Source organism: Talpa occidentalis, unplaced genomic scaffold (genome assembly GCF_014898055.3).
Source record: "Talpa occidentalis isolate TD23 unplaced genomic scaffold, MPIMG_talOcc4v2.1 talOcc4.4, whole genome shotgun sequence".
NCBI lineage: Eukaryota > Metazoa > Chordata > Mammalia > Eulipotyphla > Talpidae > Talpa > Talpa occidentalis.
The window spans coordinates 19,364,497-19,387,670 of record NW_023604295.1 but is presented as its reverse complement, the minus strand read 5'-3'; the positions used below and the strand labels follow the sequence as shown (position 1 = coordinate 19,387,670).

General features: G+C 34.5%; 1 protein-coding gene across 1 annotated transcript in view; it reads right to left on the bottom strand.

Moving 5' to 3' along the window:
* Positions 1-23,174, bottom strand: part of SAMSN1 (SAM domain, SH3 domain and nuclear localization signals 1) — a 122,923-nt gene that overhangs the window by 9,853 nt on the left and 89,896 nt on the right. The window contains 6 exon segments of the mRNA XM_054700352.1: positions 1,484-1,634; positions 3,790-3,996; positions 7,003-7,154; positions 9,342-9,471; positions 12,381-12,527; positions 15,900-15,971. Of these exon segments, the coding sequence (XP_054556327.1) occupies positions 1,484-1,634; positions 3,790-3,996; positions 7,003-7,154; positions 9,342-9,471; positions 12,381-12,527; positions 15,900-15,971 (859 nt within the window).

Genomic DNA, 23,174 nt, shown 5'->3' with positions numbered 1-23,174 from the left:
AAAGAAATTGTCTCATTAAAATGAAAGAAATTTCTGCATTAGTGTATACTGATCAGTTTTGTTTTGGCTGGTACAGTTAAGTAAATTGGCTAGTTTGAACTTTGTCTGCCTCTGTATTACTCTCTCCCTTTTTTTACATCTCTTAATCTCTGCAGTTTCAAAGAATGCATATAAACACTTGGCCTAAATGAACTTAGCTATGCAGGTACCAGTTTAGTTATGCACATGACAGTTCTTTGAAAAGAATGAAGATCTATGCAAAATCAAGACAGTAAGTAAGAATAAAGTGAGGTGCAACTTTTATAAAAGTAAATTAATTCCTACTGCATAAAAGGACAGTGTATGATAAACATGTGCTTTGTAACTCTGTCCATTTTGTGGGATTGCATATAAGGCAGTCCATGAAGGGACAGTCAGGAGACCTTCCTCCTAAATACCATCAGTGTCTTTTCTCTCCATCTGGGCTGTTACGTGTAGTGTTAGCATCACGAACACTGGCCCTTGCTCACCAATTTCCAGGATACATGAGCTTGGACAAGTTATTGTCTCAGTTTGTCATTATTAAAGTGGGGACAGTACCACCTAACTCAGATTTGTGGAGAGCACTAAAGAAGATAATAAATGTAAAGACCTTGGATCAAAGTTTTATTCTGAGAGCATGTTTAAAAAATGTGTTAGTGATTAATATTACTTTTGAAAAAGAAGGTTGGATTAGATCATCTAAGTTCTTTCCCATTTTTAAAATTAGATATTCCTCCCTTTTTATCCTAACCACATAAAATACTCCTTGCAGAGTTTTGCATGCCCTGAACCTAGTTTTTGGAAGCCTGACCAGATTTAGTAAGATGAGTGTTCATATTGGGCAATTGTAAAAACAAAAACGATTCTATCTTTACAAACCCAGTTGGCATAGCCAGTATCCTGCCATAAGTGAATCTGCGTGTATTACTCCATCTGCAGTTCATACTTACAAAGACAGAGAACTATCTCAGATAATGAAAGTGAATGTTGAATATTTTTGCAAGCTATTATAACATTTTGAGAGAATACTATAAACACGTACAAGATGTGCCTATATGGTAATGAAATAAATTTTCTGTGTGGTGCAAAGGCTCATTAGCTCAGAGCCATGCTCTGTGTTATTCTACAGAAGTCGCATATGACATTTCTCACTAATGACTCATGCTGTCACTAAATATTTGTCTCTAACTCCCTCAGTCTTTGGGATTGCAGGCATCCACTTGTGTGTAAATTAATAGCTCTGTAGAATCTAAATGAGTTACCAGAAAAGTCCTTTCATTTTCTGAGTACAGTAAGGAAAAAAGGTCAAATCTATAGCTAGTTGTTGTTTCCAAAGGAAGTAATAATTTATTATGAGTCTCAGTAAGTAAAACTGAGGCTTTGTTTTTAATAACTTTACTGTTTAATAATCACACGAATCTGTGATTATTAGTCAGGAAGAGTATGTGCACACACTACTTACTTTCTTCATCAAGGAGATTTTCAGCAGCTGATAGTAACCTCATCCTGTCTTCTGGGTTTTTAATGTTTAATTCAATGAGATGACTCTCTTTTATATCTTTTAAATCTTCTAGGCTCTCATAACCATTTAGCAAAAGTGTTGAAGTATATTCCTGTGGAGGAGAAAAAATATGTATAATATAAGTTACTAGATTCAAATAATTTATTTTTAGCTTTCTTTAGATTTAAAGAAAGTGGTAATGCATATGAAAACCAAAAGTGCCCACAGTGCCTTTACTTCACTTTAGTTTACTGCTACTAGTTTTTCACATGTGAACTTTAGGACTTATTTAAAAGGATGTGTTGTATAATTCTGACCTTCTGGAAGGACAAATGTAAGAAAGAAATAATTACTTTAAGTTATACAATGGTAAATTAGGGATCAATTTAATAACTTGATTATTCATCCTTTTTGGCACATTTTCACTTCTCAGATAGCTAAATTGACAAAACTAGCATGTCCTTAAATGTATCAATAAAATGTCTCTAGTAGTATAATTATAGTAATATTTTTGAATCTCATCTTGTTTGCTTGATTGCAAAGCATCTACCCTCATTTACTTCTTGGGGTAGGTAAGAGATTAATTTGAAAAAGACAACTCTAACCAAAAAAGTAGATAGCATTTTGGTTGAAAAGCATTATATAATTAACCTAAGGAATTCTGGACTTTCTGTTTAATTAAAAGCTTTTGTTAAGTATAAAAGCACTGAAAGAATTGTTTCCTTTTATCAACATGATATTTTGTCTATCATTTCCTTTAATATATATTAATTTAAAATTCATAGGCTTCAGACTTTGTCTATATATTTTTATGTAACCTTTGTTCTAGCAGAATAAAAATGCAAAATGAAGTTGAATGATTTCGACTTTCTAAAAGATTTCCATTTTACTTAATTATAATTTCAATATAATTATTTTAAATATTTAACGTGTTGAATAAGAGAAAGTATAAAAGTTTTAAGTAAGCAGGAAGAATTATTCCAGCCCTTTAAAAAAAGAGAGAATAGCATTTATTTAAAAAAAATATATCCTAGAAGGAGTACTGAATTAAAACATAGAAAACCAAAGTTCCCATCTTCATGTCAACATTTAACTAAGCATTCTTGAGTAAGTTATTTCACTTCCTTAATTCCTGATTTTCTCACAGGTAGCAAACAAGTAACAAAGGCAGTATTCAAACTTACACTTCCTCCAAGGACTACCCCATTTGCGGGGCACCAAAAGTAAAATGGGAGGGCCTTGATAGTGTGTCTCCAGACAGGAATATAACTGCATCATTCAGGAAAAACAATTAAGGAAAGTTTAATTGTCTTTTGCCTTGATGAATTATTGAAAACTATCAAAGCGCTGCTGTGGCTGTTAATTTTAGAAATAGATTCCAAACAGTAAATTGAGTGATGGTGAGTATATAGAATGTATATTCCATATAACAAGGTAGATATTTCATAAAAAGTTTCACTAATATAACAAGAAAATAACTGTATTATAAATATAGGCAACATGGTTTCCTTAACACAACATTATGGGGGCTTAATGATTAGTGTTTTCTAACAAATTACTTTTAAACTGTTATATTTAGTTATCTTCTCTTGACTTCCTCTGTAGAAAATACAATTTTTCCTTTTGATTCTCTATCTTTTACTCTTTACCTTTATTATTCACACTCTCTTTATTATTCTCATTTACATGTTTTCTCTGGGCCCTTTAGTCTCCTATGTATTTTTCATTTGTCACTGCACTTTCTCAACATTAATCTCTACTGCACCATTTAAGTACCATTAGAGCTTAGTCCAAGAGATGTTATATCATGACTTATTCTTGCATAATGAAAGAAATAAAGGAGAAATAAGAGCTGTTCTTGGAAAAAAGATTTTCCTTCTATGTAAGTTGTGTGTGTGTTTTTAAAGATTTATTTATTTATGCATACAAGAACTGGGGTACAGGCCAGAGGTGTGGAAGGGGGGTGAGAGGATTCACCAGAGACAGAGTGGGGAACAGAACAGGCAGACTGACAAAATACACTGCTGAGGGAGCAGCGGGTGAGACAGGAGAGGTCTCCTGCACCATGTGGGTAGCTCCCTGGCTGGGGATAGAACTTGTGCTACAGTTGCTGCGGACTGCTTCATAGGTTGCATCTTAACTTCTTGTGCCACCAGGGAGGCCCAAGTTGTGTGTTTTTTAAACAACATTATCTAAACACTGCTCTACTTTCCTCAACTATTCCATATGCAGGCCACCAAAATCAAACAGGCCACAGTCTTGCTAACCTGAAGGTGAATCCTCTCCAGGAACTCCTGCAGAGTCTTGGGTTTTTCCTTTTCATTCCTTCCTTTTGTCTTTATTTTCTTGGGGGCTGCTTCCTCTTCTGAGATGACATCCACATATATAAATTTGAAGTTTCCCACCTTATTGTTCAACATTCCAGTCCACATGCCCATTGGTGTTTTGCATATAATGTCTATGATGTCTCCTTTCTAAGGACAAAGAAATAGATAAATCAGATTTCTGAGAAAACTGATGCTGTAACAACTGGTAAAGAAAATGGAATCAGAAAATTAGAAAAATGGGATTATACCATTAGAATGATGGGATTATACTAAAGGGGTTCAGAAATAACAGAAATCAATCTAAGAGGAAATTTAAGAGTTCAAGGAAGTATTTGATAGTAATAATTAATAATTTGCTTGAAGAAAAGTTCCTACATGCATTTGATGACATGTTTATGTTTTTGGGATCATAATTAACTCGTCAGCTTGTCCTTGTGGGATACATTGTAATTTACAAAACACATTTGTGTCTGTGGCACACATCTTAACATACATATGTGAGGTGTCATTATTACTCTAAATCTATAATATTACTCTAACTCTATAATATCCTTTTCATTCATTTTGTCAGACCAATATATATGTAGCAAAGCTCAAGCCATCAGTTCTGGAGGGGTATCAAAACGAGGAAGGGAAAGAAAGAGAATTTTGTGCCTTTATCCCTGCTCCAGTTCATCTGCAAAATCCACCTATAGTATAAAACAAACCCATTTAAACTACTGCATCCATCTAAAATAGTAAAATATACACATTAAATATGTAACGTAGATATGTTTGCACTAAGTATAAATTATGATACTTAATTTTTATTCTAGAGGATATAAAACTTAAGTTGAGGTCCACAACAAAGTCTGGATTGAACTATGATTGAAACCAGTATGATGGACAAACCAGTTGTTTTTTTCTTAATTCATACCTGAGAATTGTTAGCTAAAAGTTTCCACTTGTGGAAAGAAGGGAAAATCCTACAGGGGTATTTCTTTTGTAAAGAAAATTGATTTCTGTGCAATTATGGTATGTTTAAGAGTCATAGTTACTCCATTGCTACTTACAGCTTTATACTCCAAAGAGGACATTACAGATTCTAGTATTTTTACTGTTTTTAGGGATCTACATGCAAACAAACAAAGCATTAATCTCATACTAAAAATAATTTTATCTGCTGCTTTGTGAATATATATTTTTCCATGGGAAACACAAATGGTATCTCTAATAATAGAATTCTATATGACTAAAAGATCATATTATTTGTGATCAGCTTGTCTTAGCCAGTGAGTTGTTTATCTAGTTCTTACTTCCTTTAACTACAGGGAATCAAAACTTAGGCTAGATGGAATCAACAAAACAGACTTAGAAAATCCCCAGACACTCAAAGGGAAATTTTAAAATATGGTAGCAATCTGTGGCATCCTTTCGACTATCCTTTAATTATAAAAGTATATAATCCAAGAAAACCCACTGGTCATTTTGCAAGATCCACTTTCATTTTGCATAAGACCCTTGATAGGAACAATAGTATTTAATCCTTAGTGGTAATGGTGGGATTCTTACTGTGTCCTGAAGAGTTCCAAAAACATTTCCTGAGGCAGCTCCAGTGATAGTGCCTGGGCATGGCAGTATGGGTAGGAGAGTAAAGATGTGTTGTTTTTTTATACTTCCCTCTTCCCATAACAGTTAATTGTCTTCAAGCAGTCTTCCCCAAAGACTTGAACTTAGACCAGATTATTTCATAGAAATGAGTAAGGAGCTGGCTGTGAGGAAGAATGTTTTCCTCAACCTCCAGCTGAGCCTACTCTGATTTGAAGGGATAAATAGAAGACTTGAGTACCTTGAATATTAAATAATATCAGTACTTTATGACATAATAATTTTTATTAACACTGGTTGCTGTTGACATTATAGAAAAATGATAATTTATGCCCTTTTAGCTATAGCTCTTTGTGGTACCAACAGGAATAATATACTATCTATAAAATATTTAGCACTAAATCTTTTATTTGTACTATTCTTTTTTTCCCCTGGTTTTATTTGTACTATTCTAACCAGGTTCTCACCTTAGGTGTAAGCAAGAATATGAAAAATGATAGATTTCACACTTGTGATTATCTTATGTTGTATGACAGAAGGGACCACGCAGATATAATTAATGTCCCCAATTAGTTGTTGCTGTAATAAAAGGGAGACTATCTGGGTGTTTCTGACTTGGTCACATAGGAGCTATCAAAAATAAAGAATTGAAGCATGAGTGAACTTTTGTCTTGGAAGCCTTGAAGGAACAAACTGGATCTCAAGCATCAGTGAACGGCCACCTGTTTATATCCAGCAAGAAAATAGGACTTCAGCCACCAGGCACTAAATTCTACCACAGCCAGTGAAATTGATAAAGGACCCTTAGCCTTGGAGGACCTCATAGGCCTGAATGACACCTTGATTTTAACCTAGTGAGACCTTCAGTAGAAACCTGGTTGAACTGTAAGATAATTATACATTGGCGTACTTGGAAGCCCCTGATTTTGTAGCAATTTGTATTGTGGCATGGAAAATTAATACAGAAGAGGGATTTCAGGAGGGAACATTACTGCAGAAAGATGTCTGGTTGGTAACTTATGGCAACTATCTTAAGTACTGAAGTTGTCAGGACAAGTCTGGTTCCCAAATCCTTTGCTCTGCTTGGCTCTTGCTTACTATCTTCATCTCCCCTCCTCTTCGGCTTCGTTATTTTTACTCCAAGTATCATGCATACCTCATCACCTCCAGAGATCCGTGAGGCTTTTGATTTTCAGATAAATGTAGATGTTTTATGTATCAGTCTCCTCTGTATTACCTTTTTTTTTAAGATTTATTTTTATTCATACAAGAACCAGGGTACAGGCCAGATGCATACAGGCCAGATGCGCGAGAGGGTGAAGGATTCACCAGAGATAGAGCGGGGAACAGAACAGGCAGACAGACGAATTACTTATCTTGCAGCAGTTTCTGCTAGTTGTCTCAACAGACTGATCCCCTCTACGACCTCACACTATAATCCAGTCCCCAGACCTATTATTGGGAAGAACATACTCAGTTCCCAGTTCCCACTGCTTATACTTACTGAAAAAGATCATATATATAGCATTGATAAACCACACAAAATGCAGATATGATGTGACGCACCTTGATCTTGAGGGAGTCAGTATCATAGGGGCTTGGGGTGAAATCAGTGTGCACTCTGGCCCGGCCACAGAATGGTCCGGTATAGGGGCTATCTTCATCGAGTCGAAAGCTGTCCCTGTTACTTGTACCATCTGAACAGCTTGTTATTCCACCTGATGAGAGCAAAGTAGAGGTTAACAGTTTTCATCAAAGGTTCCTAACATTCTGAACCATTGTCTGGATACAACTAAGCAGCGGAAATGTTGACACATCAGATGCCAGCCTCCTGAGGGGCTTTCAAGTGACTGATCCTGTTTCTGTCTACCAGTCAAACCCTGAGCCTCATCCTCTGAGTTATTTCTGACCTTTCTCTTGCCAATCTGACCACTCTTTCCTTAGCCACAAACTCAGACTCAGGTCTCCATTATCTGATCCTGTAGTGCAGTGCACTGAGCATTGGACACCTGCCAAAGAGGCAGACAGTATAAACTTAGCAATGCCCCGTTTCCCCCCAACACACACACACTGCACAAGCTGGGTAATTGTGTACATGTAGACAATGACAGAAACCCATAGCAACTGTTTGATTATTGTATCTATTGATCACAATAGTCAAAGCTGAGACTACAAGAGTCCTTTCATCTTATCACAATGTAGCAAAAATGCTCCCCAAGCCTTCTATTGTGTACCAAAAGCCACTTTGAGGTAACACATCTGTGCATAAAAGGTAGCACTTTTGCTTGTTGTGAATGTATATGGGAAGGAGGAAGTGAATTCCAGCGTCTGAACTCCCAACTAGTTCAAAACTCTTCTAAACTAGGCTTTTTAAATTGTGCCAAGTCTTTGTTCTATGGTCCTCACTTTTCTGATTTCAAATCTCTAGGGAAAAAGAGGAAAGAGATTCCATTTTTGTTGCTGTCTGGGGACAAGAATCGTTCCCAGTGGAGGTAACGCTCCCCACTGCTCTCCTTGTCATTTCACTTTCTCTTTCATCATGGGCTTACAGTGTTCTGTTTGCTGAGGGAACAGCACTGGCTTCTCTACCATTCATTCAAATAATTATGGAAATTAAGTAAAGATCTTTAGAGATACTCCATATTGCATATGAACTGCTATAAAAGAAAGGTGAGTTTCTTCTAATCACAGAAATTAGGTTGTATCTAATAATAGCTAAATGGCCTACCATCTTCTCTTACTCTCCCTTCCATGACCACCTGAGGCCCTGGCTTTTAATGGTATGTTCTAGTTAATACAATCCTTCTCACATTCAGCATCATGATTTAGAATTTTAAAACTTCCAGCAGAAATGAATACTAATGAAATCCAAATTTCACACATGTAAAAATATATCCTTCACATGTTTCTGCATTAGATTTTTTTTTCCCACAAAAATAACTTCCATAGCCAATAGGAAAATAGGAATTAAATTCAGGATATTTGAAACATCTGGTCTTTGTACTCTATCTTCAAGTAACCAAAGAAGTTGATTTAATAAGAAATGGAAAGTAAACTTTGCAAAACAACGACAACAACAAACATTTAAAAGTCCTGAAAAAAAACTAGAGGGATAGCTAAGTATAAATACAGAAGTGATAAGGCACACTGACAGTGAACTATCAGTAGTTTCTTCTAAATACTGTGGTAGGATAGGCTATGAGACTAAATCCTGAGGGGCTTCCTTTATAGAAAAATATAAATGTTTTTAGAAAATCCTCATTCTATGTTGGTTCCTTTTTGTTACCTAATAGTCACCTACTATATTCCTACTTGCATGCTACTTTACTACTTCACTCGTTAATTACTAATAACAGATGGAGACCTAAAGGTAAATGTCAGAATTGATGCAAGTGCCTTGCTCTCTTCAGAACACTCTAGGGAAAAAAGGGAAGGAAGGGAAAAGTAAGAAAGGGCAGGAGAGTGAAGGAAAAAAAGAGGGGAAGAGAAAGGAGGGAGGGAGTGAGAGAGGAAGGGAGAGAATAAGAAACGGAGATTAGGATTATGTCCGTCTGGAAACTTCAAATCATTTAAAAAATTGTAACTCTGATAATGCTGGTTCTCCTCTCCATACAACTTTATTTTAGGAATGAAGATCTAATCACTCTGCATAACCTTTCTCAGGCATATCCCCAAGAGCTCTGCGGAGCAGAGGTAAAAGTTTCAAAATAATACATAATCCTTTCAAATATAGTATGTATCATTTTAAACGATAGCAACTCTGTGGATTCAACACATTCTACATTTTCATTATTTCTTTCATGGAGTTGCAAATTTGCTAAAGAAGACCCAGAGCAACAAATCTTTTGTTTTTAATTAACCTGGACCTCCAGTCTAGGATTTTGTCCCTTATTCTGCGGCCTTACTTGATGAGCTCTGCCCACTGTAGAGACTATCCATGGAGTCACTGGCTGTGAGGGACATCTTCTCTGCGTGGGTTCCAATCATGGGGTCACTGTTCCGATATGGGAGGGCATTCTCTCCATCTTCCTCATCCTTCAGAAAAACATATTAAAAGTTAAGTGCAGAGACCAGATTTGCATGGAGATGTTCACTGTGTGCATAGATTTAATAAACTAGACATATTTTAGTAATAAAATACTTAGGGATACATCAGTGTAAAATATGAGTCATTAATCTTTAGCTCAATTCTAGCAAAACATTTTATAGTGTACTTGGAATAATTCTTTAGATAAAACACCCCACATTATGGAATTCAACTGAAATGGTAATAGTTCATTCTTGTAAATTAGGATGAATATCATATCCAGACTATTTAATCAGAAATGTTAGATTTATTGACATCTATGCTTTATCTGTTAAAGTTTTTTTTATTTTTTCATTTCCTCTTTTATCATGTATTTACCACTGCTACTAATCTTTGAGATCTGATGTTACAACTTTAAACCCTGCATAGTTGTTTCATGTCAGTTATTTGCACCCTACCAGATCACTAGATATGAATAAAAGATGCACACTTTGCAATTCTAAAGCAAAGCTTATCTAAGAAGCTTTACAAATCTCATACCGCGCTTGCCACCTAGTCAAGTGAAAAGCAAATCTTGCATAAAATTAGAAAAGACAGACAATTTCAAAACAAATTACATCTGCTTGAAAACATCTCAAATGTTTTCCATATTTAGATAGTTTGGACAAAATCTATGAATTTCTGATTATTTATCAAACTTAATTCAATATTCCTTATTTTTGACCATTTCTAAGCATTGATAAACTTTAGAATATATATACACACACATACACATGTGTATGTATATATATGAATAACAATAAGCTTGGTTCTTTGCTTTTTCTTTTTTTAATTCAGTCATTCAGCCCAAGTTTATAGAACAAATTCTTAGTACTTGGCCCTGTTTTGAGAACTGAGATCCTTTTTAGGGTGTTAGGCTGTGTGTGTGTGTGTGTGTGTGTGTGTGTGTATGTGTGTGGTGTTTGGGAGGGTATATGTAAACAAAATGAACAAGATAATTTCAGAGAATAATAAATGCTATACAGGAAATAAAACTGGGTGATGTGAGAGTTTTAGCTACTGGGGTTAAATTTGGGGGGAAGGTTGATTTATTGATAGATGGAACAGCCTCCATCACTGAAACCTATGCCATAAAATGTTACGCCTATGTTTTCTTATGTGTATATTATGGTTCAAGTTGTCCATCCATTTTTCAATCCATTTTGAGTTATTATCAATATTTTTATATTATGTGAGATAGTAGTCTATATTTTGCATGTGGCTGGTGAAAGTTTTCTCTATGTATTGAAGAGATTTTTCTTTTTCCAATGTATACTCTTGACTCTTTTTTTGTGGATTAACCGTTCATATAGGTGTGGGTTTATTTCTGGGCTCTCAATTCTATTTCATTGGTCTGTGTGTCTGTTTTTTTTTAAAGATTGATTTATTTATGCATACAAGAGCTGGGGTGCAGGACGGAGGTGTGGGGGGTGAGAGGATTCACCAGAGACAGAGTGGGAGCAGAATAGGCAGATCTACTGGAAATACACTGCTGAGGGGAGCAGCCACAGAAACAGGAGAAATCTGCTACACCTTGTGGGTCACCTCCCTGGCTGGGGATGGAACTGGTGCTAGTGCGGCTGCGAATTGCTTCATAGTGTTGAGACGTCACCCTTGTACCACCAGGGAGGTCCTGTATATCTGTTTTTGTTTCAGTACCATATTGCTTGATTATAGTAGAATTTGAAGTGTGGGAGTGTGATACTACCACTCCTCTTTTTAGTCAGAATTGCTTGGCTATTCGGACCTTTTGTGGATCCATGTAAATTTCAGTAATATTCTATTTCTTTGAAGACTACCACTGACACTTAGATGGGGATTGCACTGAATCTGTGTTTTGCTATGGGTACATTGACTATTTTAACTTAACTTTAATTGTTCCAAACCATGAGCAGGAAATACATCTTTCCATTTCCTTGTGTCGTCTTCCTTTTTTTTTTTTTTTTTTTAGCAGTGGTTTACAGTTTTTGTTGAATAGGTCTTTAACCTCCCTTGTTTTGCTTACTTCTGGGTATTTAATTCTTTTTGGTGCCATTGCCATTGTGAACAGGATTTCTTCCTCTTCTACTTCACTGTATGCATATAGGAGGGCAACTGATTTTGTGTGTATTGGTTTTATAACCTGTCACTGTGTTGAACTGATTTATTATTTCAGTTAGTTTCATTGAGAAGTCATTAGGAATTTCTATGTGTATTATCCTGTCATCTGCAAATAATAATACCTTTACTTCTTTCCCAATTTGGACTCTTTTATTTTTTTAATCTTACCTAGCTCTAGCTAGCACTTACATTATTATGTTAAATAGTGTGACTATTATGTTAAATAGTGTGATGAGAGTGGACATCCTTTGCTTGTATCAGATCTTTGTGAAAAAGCATTCATTTTTACACCACTGAGAATGATGAAGAGCTGACTAGGCGATTCTCCTAAGAAGACACACAGATGACCAACAGGCACATGAAAAATTGTTAACCATCACTTGTCACTACAGAAATGCAAATGAAAACCACAGTGAGAGAATGCCTCACACCTGTGAGACCAGAAACAAGTGTTAGTGAGCATGGGGGGGGGTGGGGGGGTGGTGGGGTGGGGGGGGTGAGGTGGCGGGGAAGGAGCCCTTTGAACACTGTTGGTGGGAATGATGATCATTTCAGCCCCTGTGGAAAATAGTATAGAGATTTCTCAAAGTATTAAAAAATCTACATACGATCTAATAATTATACTCCTAGTTATCTGTTAAAGTGTTACGCTTTTGGTGAACTTGTATGCATCTATTTCACATTGCAATATGGAGAAAGAAAAACCTCAATGAGAATATTAAGAATTTTACACAATGTCAACCTATCAGGAATGCAAGTGATTAATTGAGCACCTTACCTTTTCCTCAGAAAGGGCTTTGATGTACTTTTTACCAACTTTTTTCTTCATTGTCCATGAGATGGCTCTTACTTTTTTACCTAAACGTGCATTATTTGAAGCTTTATTTTGTTCTCCATTTTCGCTTATGGGATCCCCTTCATATACCTAGTCGGAATTATTTATAAAAGACAAAGTAATAAAACCATGAGAAACTTTAATCTGAAACCATTGTTAGAGAGAACATACCACATTTGTAGACTTCCTAAACATTCTGTATAACTTCCAAAATATCGAGAAATCTGCATATAATACATATTTTTAAAGTCCTCCCAGGCAAGTTACCTGTGTTACAAACTCAGAAAGTAAGACCCATGATTTTGTAGAATGTGAGCTTCATGTCTGAACTTCTTAATAGAATTTTAGCTACTTTTAATAACAATATAGATGAACCACTTTGTCCTTCCTGGTTTTTAAATGTTCAACACAGATTTACATACTAGGCATGATGTGTGATTGTATTGAATTAGATGAGAGATATTTCACTGTAATGCTGCATGGGCATTGAGAAAATGAGACCATGGATATATTTTTTTTTAAAGATTTATTTATTTATTTATACAAGCACTGGGTACAGTCAGAGGCGTGGGAGGGCGAGAGAATTCACCAGAGCCAGAGCGGGGAGAACAGGCAAAAGGACCGAAGTACACTGCTGAGGGGAGCAGCGGGCGGCAGGAGAGGTCTGCGCGCCATGTGGGACCCTTGCCAGGCGGCCGGGGATCAAACCGGTGGTGCAGAGGCTGCGGGCAGCTTCACAACCCAGCGCTCAACCACTGCGCCACTGGGGAGGCCCTGTACCCCAGTTCTTGTATAAATAAATAAATAAATCTTAAAAAAAGTAGCCCACACTTGTTCATACTCCCTATGATTTACCCTGATTTATTCTTCAATATATTTGTCTGTTTTATTGGTATAGCCTGCATCCCCCACGATGATGTATACGCCTGGAGTCTGGAGACTTTATCTGTTATTTATTTTGTCCAGAATACTTTTATAACTGACCCTCGATATTTTTTGAATAAACAAAAATTTTCATGTGGAAATTTGGAGTAATTTTTCTTTCATGGAGGTCATATTTGGGTTATACCCTTATATCTCAGATTTTTAAGAAAGGTCCTTTGAAGTTTGCCCAATTTAGCATTGCCCACCATTCCTGATGGATGGGTAGTCAGTCATTTCCTAAATGTAAAGAATCATGGGAAACTCTCTTTAGTGGACTTAAGCATTTAAGTATGATGGTTTAATCACATAGTTAACAACATTATTAACCCATAGTATGTTTTGTTTCATATCTTATCCCAAATTGCCTATGATGAATTTGAATGGATAGTCAATTTAAGCTCTCATTGCACTTTTATTAATTTCTGCATTCAAGGTGATAGAGCAAAGACTCCTTACTTAATTCAAAAGTCCTGAACAAAATATAACCTGGAAAAACTTTAAAATTCATCATTAACCGTTTTCTTCCCTCTATTCTGTACTGAAATTTCCCTGATCTTCTTTATAAACTTACAAACTAAAATAAATAAGAACATATTTTATTACTACCTGTACTAACTTACCATTGCTTAAGCATCAAAAAAGGTACCACAAACATCTTTAAGTTTAGGTTTTTCTATTACTCTTTATTGAAGTTTGAAATAAACTCTCAGCATATATTAATTTTAGTTTTTTCTATTTTATTTTCTTTTGTAGCCTGAATCACATTTTATTTAGATATTTACTTGTGAGCATTTTTGTTATCTTGTTGCTTTTTGAAGATATGTCTTCCTTCCTAGATTCTTGGCTTTATGAAGTGAGGATTTTCATGCTATTGCAATAGTACTTTGAGTCTCTAAGGAAATCTTCAGAGTAGGTCGGAAGAAATATTTGTTTAATGAATGAATACTGGATTACTGAAATATGTGTGGACTACTTTATCAGATTCACTAATTTTTACTAGGCCATTATTACTAATCAATAAATCAGAATGTATGGTGCAGCGGTTGTGTGCTGGGCTGCAAAGCTGCCTGAGGCCTCTGCAGCGCCAGTTCGATCCCCGGCCACCGGCAAGGTTCCCACATGGCGTGACAGACCTCTCCTGCCATGCCCGCTGCTCCCCTCAGCAGTGTATTTTGTCAGTCTGCCTGTTCTGTTCCCCGCTCTGGCTTTGGTGAATTCTCTCACCATCCCGCACTTCTGACTGTATCCAGTGCTTGTATAAGTAAATAAATAAATCTTTAAAAAAAAATCAGAATGAGCCTGATCTATTTTTATAGGTTAATTCTAGAATTATAATCTAAATGACAGTAGAATATAAGTATATGTGATTATGCTAACTGAAATTTGAATTTTATAGGGCTTTTCAATTTATATACATATATACATATTTATAATTCTGTAAATGTAGCTAGATCAATCACATAGCTATATACAAGTTTATTCATAACCTTGTATATAAATATATAGATAAAAGGAGATTATATTAAGATTCATGTATGAATCTGAACTGAAAAACATTTTGAGAAAGTAGATACAATCAAGGAACTAATTCCTTATAAAACTGAAAAAGATACAATAATTAGAGTGAGTAAAGAGTGCATAGGGTCTAAAACAAACAATGTATGGGGTTGCTGAATCAGATTCAATGATAAACATGAATTTTCAATTTTATCAATATATTCCTTCTCTCTACTGTTTTATTAGTTATTAGATCTTTACCTAATTATTTGCACATTTGGTTTATGACATACCATAATAGAATGGCAAACTTTGTGATCAGGCAAGATGTTGAATTCTGTCTTTGTCGTCTACCAACTATAATTTAGAAATAATTCTACTAAATGAAATCTATTTAGTGGAAAAATAGGAATACTAATAGTTCAACATTGCAGGTGGGCAAATTGTTTAGCATTGTGTTTACTATATGCAAAGTGCTCAGTTAAATGTAGTAGTAATAATAGTAGTAGTTGTTATAGTTATACAATCTTAATTTTATTGGAAACTTAAGCTACATTTGAAGTGTTCAATGTTTGCAAAAGCGTATGTAAAAATCTTCAATGAGATATTTAAATGCAGAAGGTGAAGTGTGAAAGTACAAATGAGCAATGGTATATTCCCCTTACCAAACTTACAATTAAGCCTTAATATTTCCTAAATTAAAGGAATAACAACTTACATAAAATTTGGCATGTATATATTGTTTTATGGTGGATATGCCCAGAAAATTTGGCGTTGTCTGCGTTACTTCAAATGATAAATATTTTCTTAAAATTTCATGTTCTGCCATCCTACATATCTGGTAGGTTACTTAAATAACTTTTTATTCTTCATGTCCAGCATATTACTAGATACTAAATAATTATTTACTATAAAACTATATGCAAGGCTATGATTTTGAAAACCTATTTATCCTAATGTGTTTTGCAAAAGTAATATTGCTTTCATAATTTCTTCAAATGTTTTTGCATAACGTTTATAGCAATGGAATAAAATACAAACCTCAGATGAATCATCTGGTTTTGATATGGGTGTATTCCGAAAACGATCAAAATTCCCAAAACTGCTGCTGCGCTATAAAATAAGAAAAGGAAAGAAAATTTAGGATTTGTGACTTTCACTGATCAAACTGCTAAACAGATAATGGCTCAATAAGCATCAGTTTCTGGGCCTCCCCTGGTGGCGCAGCGGTTGAGCGCTGGGTTGCGAAGCTGTCCGCAGCCTCTGCAGTGCCCGTTAGATCCCTGGCCACCGGCGAGGTTCCCACATGGCGTGACAGACCTCTCCTGCCATGCCCGCTGCTCCCCTCAGCAGTGTATTTTGTCAGTCTGCCTGTTCTGTTCCCCGCTCTGGCTCTGGTGAATTCTCTTACCCTCCCGCTCTTGTGACTGTACCCAGTGCTAGTATAAATAAATAAATAAATCTTTAAAAAAAAATAAGCATCAGTTTCTTACCAATATAGGCTTAAAAAAGCTCTCCTTTCTGGAATATCTAGAGGCACTGAATATATAAATATTATTAACATCATAATCTTTACAGTGGATAGTATGTCTTTGTATGTTTTATGTTATAGTGTTAAGCACCTTGACGAAATCTTAAGATATTTAAAATTTAATCTTAGGAAAAGCAACTGAAGTATCTGTGAATTCTAAACTGAACCTTCTTGGAATGAGGTAACTACAAACTTACTTCCATGTGGGAATGGCATGCGTTACTAACCAATCAACCAACCAATAAAAAGTACCAACATGAAAAAAAGCAATAAACAAACATGTGAGTAGATCCACTATAAAAAAGCATGTGAGTAGATTCACTATTATGCTTTATAAAGATCATATTTCTTAAAAAACAAATATGAACAAAAACGCATTTCTCTATTGTTAAAACTTGATCATATGAAACTCTATGTTGAATGTCAGAAAGGGAGGCATATACATAAACCTATTAATAAACTGAAAGCAGCATTTAGTCATGCACAGTTTAATGTTGGGAGTAAAACAGAATTTTTCCGTATTAACATGAAATTAAAATTAGACCTCTAGGTCAATTTCATTCACTGGTTTTGAGGAAAAAACTCAGTATGTTAATAGAAGACTTGTTCCCTTGGATACATTTTGCTTACTAAGCTAAACTTTTATTCGTATGTAATTCATTCCAGGCAAGTAATTATAAATAATTCCTGATATGCTACAAAATAAATGATTCTCCTAAATATATTTTTAAAAATTCCTTAGAGTCATTGAGTCAAAAAATTGATATTTCCTCTATTTAAATTTATACATTGTTTGTATTGGCGAATATCTGAATTATACTCTTTATGCATCCATAAGTCCCCAAAATATGTTCTTTATTAAGAAATACCTCATTTAAAACTTACAGTATTTTCAAAATAAGTTGATGGTAATTTGAAAAAAATAATGTGGGAGTCAGTAACCTATAAAACCTTGTATGTCCTGTCAAAAGTCACAACCTATTTTAGTTCAAGTTAGCTTCTAAGATTCTTAGTCCTTAGAAGCACTCATACTCATGTCTCCCCACCAGCTATCTTTAAAACTACTTGTTTCCTTTTTAAATGAACTGAAATAAAAAAGATCCTGACATGTGACAAGGGGTTAGCTTGATAGACAGAGTGATACAGAATATCGCCCAAACCCGATGATGGCTGTGTTAGACACAATTAACACCTTTGCTGTCTTGCCACCCAGGCTGAACAAGTCCTTTCAGCTTGTGGCAGGAGGAGAGAAAGAGAAGGGTTGAAATTGAGAACTGCACTGGAAAATACTGTCTTTTCATGCTTACTAAACTAGAGTGACTTCCCAGAGCATTAATTATGTCAGCTTGCCTAGTGGGTGTTTCCACTAGGATATCATTGTCCTAACATCACAAGAGGGAATTGAGTTTATCGTTGTCCTGATTAAAAACTTTTGGAGCACAGGGAAATCTATTACTCTTTTATATGCTTGAAACTTTCTTGAGGCCTACTGGAGCCTTAGCTTAGGTCAATTTTGTAGCCTATATCCAGCCAGTCTCCTGCCTATTAAATGTTAATGAGGGTTACAGCATGATTTCCACCACTGGATAATGGGTCATGATGCCCAGGAGGGCACAGAATGGCTCACTTCAGCATTTCTCTATACTATCATCTGCCATTAAGTAATCAATAATTACCACCTTTTAAAATTAATTCTCCCCTAATTATATCAATAAAGAAAAGCAGATTTAGGATTAGTGGTTTAAGAAGCCTTCAGGGCTATTACTTTGGGTTTTGTCAGTCAACTCATAACCAGTCACTCAACAACTTTAAGCCAGAGGAATATACTATCAATCCATTCTAAGACACCATTAAGAAGCAAATCTAAGTATTTTAAAGGACATTTTAAAATATTTTCACTATTCTCTAGTCTGAAAGTAACTTTCTAAGATGGTTTATTATGTTCACTGTGAGGTATAGATGGTGAACAAAATTTTAATTTCTATTCTTGCTGTTTCTAATGAAAACAGTAGTTCTGCAAAAATGAGTATGTGTTTGAATATCGATAATCTTACATCGTATAATATTGTTAGATTTAGCAAATATTATCTGTGACAGAAGCTCCCATCAAGACAGAGCTATGACATAAACAAATTGCTATCAAATGCAGATCATCTTTGAAATAATTCTGTTTCTGATGACATTAGATCATATGTAGTCTTTAGCTACACTTTGTGTAAATGCATATAATCTTACTTGCGCTATTAGATATGTTTGTAAAGTGGCACAATACATGTGGGGGGTAGTTTGTCAATATCTAGCAAAATTGCATGTATATTTTCCTTTTGAATTGACCCCAAAAATCTATTTCTAGATGTCTATCATAGAGATATGTCTTTATATAATTGATTTACATACCCACATTCATTATAAAACTTATGTTATCAAAAAGTAAACACCAGGGGCCTCCCCTGTGGCGCATCAGTTGAGCGCTGGTTTGCGAAGCTGCCCACAGCCTCTGCAGCACCGGTTCAATCCCCGGCTGCTCCCCGGCCTCCTGAGGAGGGTCCCACATGGCGCACAGATCTCTCCTGCCACCCGCTGCTCCCTTCAGCAGTGTACTTTGGTCCTGCTGCCTTCTCTGCTCCCTGCTCTGGCTCTGGTGAATTCTCTCACCCTCCCGCGCTTCTGACTGTACCCAGATTGTATGTATCAATCAATCAATCAATAAATAAATCAATAAATCTTTAAAAAAAAAAGTAAACACCAGTGTTCATCAAGGGGGGACTTAAAGACTAATATATGCTAAATCCTACACTAAAAGTGTGTGCTGCTAAAAAATTGAGATATATCACTTTATACTACAGTGGAATAATCTCAATTTATAGTGTAGATAGAAAAGGCAAGTGGGAAAAGATGTACATGCTTGACTATCATTTACCTAAGGATGGAAATTATTTACATATGCATGTTTTTAATACAAGCAAATACATATTTTTCTTCATAGAGAAATAAACAAAGAGAGTAATGAAAATACTTTTTCTGAATATACTTTGTACAGATTTAACTTTAAAACCATGTAGTTTTATATATTTATAAACATAATTAAATAAAAACAACTCTTGAAAATTCCAAATACAGATGAAATAATGATCCTAATTCCATATTGAGTTGGTGGGTTAGAGTGAGGACTTATGTTGAATGATTTTAAGAAACAGTACTTTGTTCAAAAGACAAAAACAATAACAAACTAAATCTTAACTTTTTAAAATAATCACATGGTTATTAATAACGTTGGTACATATAAATACATATATCAAGGGACAATGAAAATAACAATGTTAGTGACATTTGCAATCAATGTCATTCTTACTCAGATTTCTCAAAATTCACACTGTGTCATAAAATAAACAAGTCAACTCTCAGAGACTACTGGGGTCATGCCAAAAATGCGCAAGGACCATGTTGAAAATACTCTTATTGGGGTAGATTATATGCAAAGATGGGACAATTTTAATATCAGTAAGAATAAAATCTGAACTAAATTCAGCCACATTTAATATATCAATATTCATGAGTTCATAATATTATTAGGAAGAAAGAAAATTCAGTGGTCATCCTTAGAAAATAATATTTATATTATGAAAACTGCAAATAAAAGAAAAGATTATCCTTCATGTATGAAGTGTATTTCAGAGTAACTAAATAATGAGGGAAAATTTCTCTCTGTCTTATCTAGCTAATCAAATACAAATGATGAAATTACAAAATTACCCTTTTGTGAACCCCTAATGTGATAATGGATCTAGGCAATGATCATCATTAGCTTCTAAAATCATGAAGAGAGAGAACCAGAATATATGCTTCATCATGGAATTACTTAATATCACCAATGAAATAATCTTTAAAAAAATTACACAAAGTTCCTGTATCTAGCTACCATATTATATAAAATACTGACAGAGAAAAACATGTTAAATGACTCCAAGAAAATGCAATCAATCAGAAAAATCTAGACATATGAGTAAAATCTACATGGCCAATAACCTAGTTTCTTCAAATAACTAACTGAGAAAAAAATGAAAGAGGAGATCAAAAATATAGATTAAGATTAAGAACTTATAAGAATTATATCAACCAAATATAGTGCGTGGATCTTGGTTAGATGTAGATGAATTAAAGCACTATGTCAAAACATGCTGGAGACAACTGAGGGAGTTTTGAAAATAATTAGCTATTTGGTCATGTTGAAGTATTGCTAATACTTTCTGTAATTCAATATAATCTAGTGAGCGATAGCAAGTGTATGGGCTTAAAGAAGGTGCATGAGTGGTTATGAATAACTGGGTAACAGATATATGGGGTAGACTGTATTACTTTCTCCTTTCACTTACACTTGAAATTTCCCATAATAAATTGTTTGCTTAAAAATGTACCCATAAAGTTAAAACATAATTTACATAGTGTTTATAATGTGTGGCAGCAGGATCATATATGGGAAGCTACTTTCCTCTCAATTTTGCTGAACTCAAATCTGATCTAAAAGTCTTTTTTAAAAAAGAGCTAAAGGTCATGTAACCTTGTAAGGACCTAAAAATATATTTAGCATTGCTTAAGTCATAGTTATTTGGAATTACAGACTTAAAGAGAAACTAAAGTTTTGTTTTCTTTTAGTACAACTTACTTTCTGATATGTGTAATATTGGATTGCTGTTTGAAGACTACCAGTATATACATAACATAGATACATTCATGTGTGTGTGTGTGTGTATATATACATATAGTATGTGTATATATACATAGTGTATATATATATATACACAGTGTGTGTGTATATATATATTGTGTGTATATATATATAGCAACTATATATATGTATGTGTATATATATCGTATATGTGTGTGTGTATATATATATATATATATATATATATATATATAGTTTACTTGCATGTCACAAAAATAGATCTGGAAAAGTGTCATTTGGGGTGTTTGAACACATTTGTCAATGTTACTAACACAATGCAATGAATAATAAAAAATGTTAAGTGGATTAATTTTTTTTGTTAATCACATTTCTCTGGTCTTGTTATAACAATTTTAATTATTACAGAATATCATTGTGATATATTGTGAAATTGGCAGGGTCCTTAGAAATCATCTAGTATTTCTTAATGAAGAAATTGTTGTAGGAACTAGAAATTTAAAAAAAAAAAATTTTTTTTTTTTTTCCGTTCTCTGCTGTTCCATTACAAAGTTTTGATCCTTGTCATCTATTTTCAAAGAAACTTGCTGTGTTAGGATGGAGTGTGGAAAGTTAGCTTGGCAGCAAGAGTAGAGAATAGAATTTCTTAGAGCAATGAGCAGCCTAAACTTTCAATATAAAAGAGAATTAGGGAGTTTTTGTTTTGGGATATTAATATTAATCAACCTTTTCGCCAAAAGCAAGAGAACTTGACCCTTATTTTCATTTCTTAACCAGTTACCAATGTTTAGGGTCTTCAAGTAAGATCTCCTTTCTAGCGTGACTTGATATTTGGGTAAAGCACTGGTGGAAAACAATCACAGTCTATTTCAAAGAAAAAATTTGCATATATGAGTCAGGCATCCCCACTATTTTGAACTATACTGGCAAATTAAAAATTATACATACTCTGCCAATGATTTCTCACCTCTTCTAAATATTGCATATCCAGCATTTTAATACGCTCTAGAAGATCAAAATTCTGTTTCAACATATCCTTGTATGAATATCCTATAATAGTATGCTAAATTTCAATAAACTTGTCAGCCCTTATCCAAAGGCATTCGAGGATTTAATTGTTCTAACTCAGGTGCTGAGATCCTTTGAAGAGTGTGAAACAAATTTAACTCACTTAAAATAATCTGTTAGGATTGCCTCAGTGTTAAATAATTACACTATCATGTGGTGTCAGGGGGGAAGGTTGTGTGGAGTGTCAAGAGGCTTAAGGCTAAAAGACAATCAGAACTGTGAAACATTGCCTTCAAGACTGACATTTTAACCGTGGGTACATGCCCTAAATATTCTGAATGTATATCTGGACTCTTAGAACCAAAGTTAATTTTCTTGCTCTCTCTGGTTTGGTATCTTTCCTATCAACTGCAAAATATTTAAAGGAAGTGCAGCTTCTGACTCCATCAGTGTTTTAAAGTTGTGTCAAAATTTCCATGCTAAGCCTTTAGTTTCAGGAGTTGATGTGCCACTAGGGATGTTTTCTGCAAGTTGAAACTGTCTCAAAGATAATTACTCAAAAGAAAAACACTAGAACTAAAAAAAAAAATGATCTATAAGTTTAAAAAGTGGTTATTCATATAAGTGACAAAATAAGTTTTATCAATAATAAATATTTAGACTTTTCAATTGTACTTCTGCATGACTTACTGCCATATCTCTTGATTTACATTGCATCCATGGACTTTAAGACATGCTGCACTTTTAGGAATTGTGTAGGAATTAAGATACTCTATTTTAAAATTAGACTCTGAAAAATACACTGATTACCAGAGGGTGAGATGTAGGGTGTTGGGGGAAAGTGTAGAGGAGGTCAATCTGATAGTGGAAATGGTTCTAGAACTTTGATGTTAGGTGTGGCAAGGTGTATATACATAATGAGGTGTGAAACTATACTCCCCAAATTTATGAACTATTGTAAACCATTGGTAAATCAGTAAAATTTTATTTAAAAAAATATTAATTTTAGTTGAGAGGAGCCCTTAAAATAAATAATATTCATCTTAAATATGTACTTTTAGTTTAAAAATCATATCTTGGCAAAAGTTTAGTT